Raw genomic sequence first — 8,647 nt, forward strand, 5'->3', positions numbered from 1 at the left:
TCTCAAACTCAACTGAAGTCGAACGTATTTTCTCCTCCCCCCCTTTCCTGAGCCGCTCGTTTTCTGCACTTATACAGCCACAGTTTTATACCTTCCCGTTGCTTTCGTTCCTGGCCATCGCCTCCGCAGCTCGTGCTCTTCAAGCATACAAGTGCTCTTCAGCCACAGGTTCGTTCTTGATTTTTTTTGATTTCATTCTCATTTTTTTTTTCCGTTTTGCTTCCTCCCTTTTCCTTTCGTTCTCAGTCGAACGAATACTTAGAATTGCTTTTGATATATGGGTAAACTTCAATTGCAAATTAACAACTTTCTTTTCAGTGTTATTGTGTGTATTTCAGTTGATTATTTTACTCACTTGTTGATGTCGAATTATTTGATTTAAATGTTTGCCAATTCCTTAGGTTTTGTTGTTTCAACTATATTTGATATGGATTCTTAGGAGTTGGGACAGCCATGATTTAGTTTATGTGATTTATGGTAATTTGGAATACTTAATTTGAGATAGTTTATGTGATTTGTGGTTTGTGGATAAATTTGCTTGACTATGCTTTTGAAATGGTATTAATTCTGAGGTTTTGTTGGGTTTCCTACATTGTTGTTCTGAAAGTAAATGATGAAAGTTTTTTGGTTTTCTACAATGTATAACTCATGTTTTGAGATATATTGGTCATTTTGTATTTTCTTTTGTATCATTGTATTCCTTAATTTGCAGGTAGAATTCAGCTGCCTTTAGGGGTGAGTAGTGTTGGTTTAATGGCACTTCCTGCAATTAAACATGGGGAATTGGTGATGTTGAAAGATTTGCAACCATCATCACCTTTCTTTAAGCAAGGAGCATCACTTAGAATCACTGGAAAGTAAGGTCTTAAGCCCTTCTAATGTTCGTATCAGTTTATTATTATTATTATTATTATTACTATTATTATTATTATTTAACTATTATATACCCACTTTGTTACATTCCTTCCCCAATTGCATTGTACTGTGATTTTTGATATTTGTGTTCTTGTAGGATTTTTGTAATGCTTGTAGTAGATCTAGTCTAACATAGAAGTTGGACAGTTTTCCCTTGTTGGAAGAAAGTGTAATTAATTTGAGAATCTGTATTGGTGGTTTTGTTTGTTGGAGAGAAAACATGTGAGATTGAAATGAAAATGGTGGTTTAAAATAATGATGGAAGTTTGTGTGTTGGGTAATGATATTGATAATAATGTGGTTTTATTTTTGTTGGATATGTTTGGAGAGGAACCTCAAGGAAGGGCTTTTTGAGGTGATATGGTGATAACTAAAGTCTAAAAGTTATTTGTTGGTGGTAGTCTCAAGGTTCAGATGAGGTAGAGGACATGGTCATAAAGATGAGACATGGGGGCAAATGCACTTGCTATATAGGTTTAGATTATGATAATAAATTTATAATTGGAAGAGCCAAATTGCAGTCGTGATCTTATGGGATATGGTGGCATGGTATAGGTGGTAGTAATTCTATGGGAAAAGGGAGCAATGTCGCAGCAAGGGGAATAAGCGATGGCATCGGTCGTTGCAGCAGAGTGTTGGACAGAATTGATTTGAAGGGTATGCCTAACCCATATTCTGAGGTATTGAAGTTGTTTGTCCAAGGAACACATGACTTTAATAGGAACCGACTGCATGCCAGAAATATTAGTATTATGTTAGAGAAATCTAATGATGGCTGATAAATTATTAGTAATATAAGCACTTGTTTTATTACCATGTGCCTAGAAAGCTTAGGAAATTTCAATATTGGGGTCACATTTGATATTACCTCTCAACAGATTTTATGGTCTGAAAAATTATTAACCTCTTTCATTTAAATGTGGCTGAGTTTATGAGCACCCATTGGATAAACTCTTGCAATTATTTTGATTTTAAATGCTGAGACAGATTAAATTATTTGAAACAAATGGCGACTTCCATTCATTGTGAGTTTCATCTATGGGATGTTTTTTCTATTAGGAGAGTCTAGCAGTTCAACCATGTGTAATTTACGCTTTTATATTGTTAGTTCATTATCTTATGCTGCAACATGTTAGAAAATCTTTTGTTTCTCCTGCAGGTTACAAGAATATTCTGTGGAAACTGCCATAGCTATAATTGTTGATGGAAATGCTATTCTGAAGATTGACACCCAACACTTGAGAAACCTTAGCTTCCGAATTGGTTCCATCTACCAGTTCATCGGTGAACTGCATATTCAATCTGATAATGAGGTAAGACTGAAATAATTCATTCATGGGTTTGCTGCACTGGTCACTTTGACTCTCCCTCTCTTCCTTGTCTCCCCACCCATTCCTCTCATTTCAATTTGTTGTTAACATACACTGGTATTGTGTTTTGTTTCAGATAATTCTGCAGGCACGTGTGGGTAGAAATGTTGATGGCATTGACCTCAGCCTTTATAATCAATCGCTACAACTATTGCGTCAGTTTCAAGCTGACCACATAAAAAGTCATCATCAAATCAATTGAATCACACACCTGGCAGCCATGTAAGAGCAGCAATAATTAAATCAGTTGTTTAACCTAACCAGTGAGAAAAGAGTAGTAGAGAAAGAAAGCAACAATGACCTTGTGCAGTGAAGAGATGATTGATGGAGATAAAAGCCAAGGGTTGTCCTGCTGTTTGTTACAGAAGTGAGCTCTGTCCACTGATGAACATAAATATATGAGCATTTAAAGGAAAGCAAATTAATATGATGGAGAGATTGTAGATAAATGATCAAGAGTAAATCAAAATGAAATAGCGACAAGAAAAGATGGCCTTGTTGTCGTGAATGGTTGGGATAGCCACTGGTTTTGGTAAGATCGTTATGATATGAAGATAGCGAGTGGCAGGGGAAGTTTGGACAAAGAGGGAGATGATGTTCTGAGAAGGTAAGATCCAGAATTGCTGGCAATTATTCTCATTGTTGGTGGTGGTATTCATTCTCTCTGCTATTGCAATGCTCATGTGGCAATTATGTCTCGCTATGGATGGTGATATTCGATGCATGATCTTTTATTCGTAACTGTAATTCTCAGGTTAACGAAACAACGACGTGACGTATATTGGTCAAACGCTTTGTGGTTGGCATAGAAACCACAGGACTCTCTGTCATGCAGTATTTACTCATTTCTTAACATCTCCGATCTACTACCTCAGCCACTTCTCTGCCATAAACATTAAGAAGAAACCCAATTTCTGATTTCAGAATTGCAGGCCCACTCTCCCTGAATGCCAATTCTGATGATAATTGATTGATCATCTTTCTTCTCCATGCTTGTCAATTGCGTCTTTTTGTTTTTTCTGTAGTTTTAAAACCAAAAGTTCTAAAATTGTTTAAAAGCGGTTTGGTTTCAATTCCATATTTTTTATAACTGGAACCGATAGTTTTGAAACTCAAACCAGAGATTTGGAACTGTGGTCATGCCTATGTTCATGCCTACTTCAAGGGGCTAGAAGGCTTCTAGTGACTAATCAGACCATACTCGTTGAAGATCTGAAGATAGTTCACTCTACTGTAGGAATCAACCATTTTTAGAATAGGATTCTTGATATAAATTGACTGATTAGGATAGGATTTTTGATGTAAATCGGTCAATTGATTGTAACTTTTCTTAAACGAAATAATACTTTTGATATTCATTTGCTCATTTTTCTTTTTTAGCATTTGACCGATTAATATCTTTCTAAATAATTGAATTTTCCCATATTTTCATAAATATCTATCGATCCACTCCTTCCCAGATTGAAGGAACATATCTTTTCAAGTACTTACCATTAATGGATTGGTCGTATATTTTTCGCTGGGATTCAATCAATCGATACGCTCTATTTCCAATGACCTAATTGATAATAAACGAACCTCTCCAATTAGGACTCCATTTCCTGTAAGTTGAATCTTGATGTTAGAGTGGCAATATAACATTCAAAACTTCATTGTCTTCTTTGAATGATTTTGGCCATGGCATTATTGCATGGCCGCTCAACTGTCTTTTTCTTAACTTGCATTTGATTGAGAGTGTAATACCCTCATCTAGTTTATAGATAAATCACCGGGTCTATATATAGAGCCAAGGATGCCAAATATACTAATTTTGTAACTTCCTATTATATGATTCTGACTTACAAAGTAACATTACTAACATGCAATAACCGTATATAGAATTTCTACAAAGAACCTATAAGAATTTCCCCTATAATCTTAACATTTCTAATTTATAAACTTGCTTAGAAAATGCTAACATAATATCAAATCTTAAACCTCAAATAACTATTTTCAAATAATCAACTCATATTTCTCATGTAACACCTTTATCCGGGTTATAGATAAACCATCGGGTCGATAAATAGTCCAAATAAGAGATACCACATATTGCGCTAAGAGCACTAAATCTATAATCAATAACTCATATCTCAAGCTTAACAATTACTATCCTAAAATATGTATATTTCTATATTTTTTAACTTACATTTTAACGAAAAAAATGCAAGAGTTTTCCTTAAAATCCTAACATTCTCAAGATTTTTAACTTGTTAATAAAACACTTCTAAAACTTCCCACTTTAACTCCACATAACTACATTCAATCGATCAGCTTAAACTTCACAAATCACTTTCAAAAAATCGTCCATATATAATCTATTAAAGGTTTTTCCAATATGTAAGCTCATACAAAATTTTTCTTTATAAAATCTCTTTTATATATGTAATAAACATTTGTACATTCCAAATATAAGTTTGTCCTACTCTATTATAAGAAATAAGATGTTCTACCCAAAAAGAAAAGTAACTCCGATATCGATGAAGATCACGATCCTCTTCTGAGGCTCTAGCTACTCTCTACTACCTATGTGTGAAAAAATCTCCATGCACTAAACTATAGGCTTTGCGGTACACAAACTTCCAAAAAAGCATGTAGAAAACAAAAATAACACTCGATGCAATTTTTTTCAAATACAAAACAAGAGATTTATCCGGTGTTGCAATAACCTTATATACTTTTGACTATCAACCCATTTAAGTGAAAAAAATTGTGAGTATTTGGGTGGCAATTAGAAAGTACCATGAACCAGCTGAAGACGATGAAGTAAGAAAGAAAAGACAAGAAGAGAATATTCAAAGGAGAATAAAAGCCTTTAAGAGGAAGCTATTTCATTCCATAGTGACTCTGATAAACGAACCAAAATAAGCAATTTGAGAAATTTTTGGAGATGCTAAAACAATTATGTGTTAACATTCCATTTCATACATCATGACTCAGATGCAGTGGCGGAGCTAGAAATGATTTTCAGTTGGGCCATTTATTTAATTTCATTTGTAGTGGGGTCAATTAGATTAAAAGCTCTACAATTTTTCACTTAATAGATACTTTTAATTTTTTTTATCAATTAAATCCTATTTATAAATTGTTTTTAAAGATTGATAAAGCTTTATGTGATTTAGGAGCTGATATAAGTGTGATGCCACTATCCATCTTCAACAAGCTCAACATGGAAGAACTCAGACCTCCTTGAGTTGTCCTACAGTTAGCATATTGATATGTGAAGTACCAGAGCGGAAATATAGAAATTAGTTTTTATTTATATCTATTTTTCCTTTTCATTTTATTTTTTTAATATTCTGATTGTTTTATAATTTAATTTTCTTTTAAGTTATTTTGAGTTCGAATTAATATGATCTACAATTTTTAATGATATTGTTCAATTGTTTAAAAAATTTAATAATATCATAATATTCTTTTAAAATAATAAAATGTTTAAGCTTTTGATAATAAATAATTAAATTAATAATATCATTAATATTATTTTTAAATTATTAAATAAAATAATTACATAATTAATATTTTTATTTTTTTCCAACAAATATTAATATTTTTTCAAATAATAAAAAAAATTAAATATTCGCTCGATGAGCAGGCCGTATATAACTAATTGTATAATGTTTAGGAAATGTTGATATTCTACCTCTATGATTGTCGTGATATAGGCAACCACTCACAAATAATTATTATTGCTAAGTTATGAAAATGGGTGAAATAGAGTCATGAAGGGATCAATCATTCACTCTATTCACCAATCAATTACACTAGTTATAATACACTCATAAATACATTAAATAAAATCTTAAAGATAAGGATATGGTGGACTCATTGTCCATTATCTCTTGGTCCAAATCAATTTCGAATGCAGCCAATAAGTCAATGTCAAAAAACCACCACTTTACTATTTAGAGCTCTCTTCCCAGCTGTATTTTCATATGAAATAAACACCGACACTAGAAAATAGTACTAAAAAAAAAGGCAGAATGAGGAGTCTTTCTCTAGCGGTGGTGGTGATTTTGATTCTGATGAGCAGAAGCAGTTGTCTGGGAGCTGTCAGTACTCCCCAGGAAATGATTAGCAGCAACTCCTTTTCCTTTTCCATGGCAGACACCAACATGGAATTAGAGTTGATGATGGACTCCGCGACTAACAGAATGCTTGCAGATAGCGCCAGACGCGTAGCTAGCGAAGCGGGAAAACCCCGTTCTACTCTTGGTTGCGGTCGGGGGAATCGCTACTGCCTTCCTGATAAAAATCGTAAAAATCCTCCACGATGCAGCCGATACAACCGTGACCCAAGGTGCCCAAAATGAATTGTCAAATATTGGATTTTAAGGGGAACAAAGGATCACACCAAATGGTATTTTGAGATCGAATTCTCCTAATTTATATTACATTACTTCATCTTCTTTAAAGTTGTTTTATGTGTACTGTATTGCTTTAATTAATAAATTTATGTATTGATATGAAAGTTTCCAATTTTTAGTCAATACCATCATGATTCCCTCTTTTGTGTATTTGGTTTATTGAATAAAATACTCGACCTATCTAAAATGAATGTACTCACTGTTATTTATGTTCATGGGCGGGGTATCTATAAATATTTAGCTAAAAATTAGTTAAAAGTTACTAAAATAATTAATATTGTCAAATAAAATTGTATTCAATTTTAATTTATAAAAAAATAAATTTTATTTTAACTTCTTCCTATTATTTATCAAACAAACGGAAAATTTTTTTCTATTGAGTATTGATTAATTCTTCCTCCATTCTATTTATATAGAGAAAGTTAAAATTTATCTAGGATTAAGGATGTGGTCTTTTTGTGGATTTTTTTTTCTAATTTACCCCTAAAAAGATATTAAAGTGGTCCCCAATTTTAAATAAAAGGTGATAAATGATGTGAGAAAGGATCTGTTGCTTAAATAAGGCGTTTTATTTTTTTAGACTTCTAATAACAAAAAAAAAAAAACGTGGGCTGTTTAATTGCAATTGCGCACTAAAATTTTAATATCAAAGTTTGATTAAAAAAATTGAAGTGAAAGTTGAAAGAAAGTTTGTAGCCAAAATTTTCAACCTTAAATTCTTTATTTTGCTTCTCTAAATTTAAGCGAAGAAAATGAAAGTTGAAGCTAAAATTTTCAAAGTTGAATTCATCTAAACAGGGATGAGTTCACAAAGCTAAAATTTAATTCACAAACGTTATGGACACATTCCTTCCTTTTGAGTTGAACACAGTCTCTCAAAACTTGCTTGCAACTTTAGAAGATGTGCCCATACTCAACAATCAACACTTAGACTTGATCTCCTTACCATACACTGAACAACTGCTTTCTGTAGAATCTGAAACCACACTACTACCAATTAACGTTCCAAAAGAGGCTCGAAAAGAGCAACAAAAGGAAAAACATTATTGAAGATGTGAAAAATACAGTTTGTATGTTACTGTGTTCTGAAACAGAAAGGGATGAATCAAATGCTCGCAGTATTGATAAAGTTGCAGATGGTATATCCATATCTGCTAAAACAATTTATAGAATTTGACATAATGCAAAAATGTGCACAACTAGTTTTATTTAAGCAATGAAATTAGGGTTTAAGTTCTGTATATCTCTCTTTAGCCATTTAAGGAGTTCATCAGAGTAAATATAAATGGGCACAACTATTTTTATTTTAGCACAGTCGTTTGAGAGGAAATTTTCCTCCATTTAGGATTTATTAGAGTTATGAGTAAATTTCATTATATATGCACACTTAAAAGTTAAGCATAAGCTTTTTTGGTGAAATTTAATCTGTACACATAATAGACTTGAATCTCACATTTTCTTAATGCATGGTTCAGTCAATTTTTGAACATTAAATGTCAACCACAATAATGTCTGCCACTTTCTTGAAATACACTTAAAGTCAATATTTAATCTATAAACCAAAATAAGGGTATATTCGACTTTTTGCTTTGGTATTAGTAAATATTGGCGTAAGCTGACCTTTCATAATGGTCTTATTTTGGCATTGATTAATCTCATCATTATGATTCAGATTATGAATTATTGATTTTGATTCAAAAGTACTTATAAATTTCAATTGTTATTAGTTGTATAACAACTTACAATAAATAACAAAAATCTATATTTTAATATTATCATAAACGGCCCTTTTATTATTTATTTTCCTATGTCACACCATTGTGATTCAGATGTTAAAAATAGTAGATTCTTACATAATATATGTCTAATTTCTTATAATTTGTATTGTTACTCTTGATGTAAAATTCATGAATATGATCAAATATATAATATTAAAATTTTGTACATATGTTACTTTCA

The 8,647-nt window shown here is 32.0% G+C and overlaps 1 protein-coding gene across 2 annotated transcripts; it reads left to right on the forward strand.

Annotated features, from left to right (window-relative positions):
• Positions 1-3,651, forward strand: LOC105650618 (CST complex subunit TEN1). Of its 2 annotated transcripts, XR_016320670.1 has the most exons (5): positions 1-168; positions 713-857; positions 2,075-2,228; positions 2,362-2,892; positions 3,040-3,651. XR_016320670.1 is itself a non-coding variant. In XM_089720854.1 (4 exons), the coding sequence occupies exons 2-4, from the start codon at positions 754-756 to the stop codon at positions 2,485-2,487; spliced, it is 384 nt and encodes a 127-aa protein (XP_089576980.1). In that variant the 5' UTR covers positions 1-168; positions 713-753; the 3' UTR covers positions 2,488-3,651. The 2 variants fall into 2 exon arrangements, 1 of the variants encoding a protein (XP_089576980.1); XM_089720854.1 differs by having other exon boundaries at positions 2,362-3,651.
• The last annotated feature ends 4,996 nt before the right edge of the window (positions 3,652-8,647 follow it).

The sequence above is a fragment of the Jatropha curcas genome, chromosome 4 (genome assembly GCF_041381405.1).
Source record: "Jatropha curcas cultivar XTBG-Jc1 chromosome 4, XTBG_Jcur_1.0, whole genome shotgun sequence".
Lineage (NCBI taxonomy): Eukaryota > Viridiplantae > Streptophyta > Magnoliopsida > Malpighiales > Euphorbiaceae > Jatropha > Jatropha curcas.

What these genes read in the sequence shown, in the direction of transcription:
- LOC105650618 (XM_089720854.1), top strand. Translation starts at nt 754, where the DNA reads ATGGCACTTCCTGCAATTAAACATGGGGAATTGGTGATGTTGAAAGAT. An exon ending in TCACTTAGAATCACTGGAAA is followed by an intron (nt 858 to 2,074) that starts GTAAGGTCTTAA and finishes TTTCTCCTGCAG; the next exon opens with GTTACAAGAATATTCTGTGG. An exon ending in ATATTCAATCTGATAATGAG is followed by an intron (nt 2,229 to 2,361) that starts GTAAGACTGAAA and finishes GTTTTGTTTCAG; the next exon opens with ATAATTCTGCAGGCACGTGT.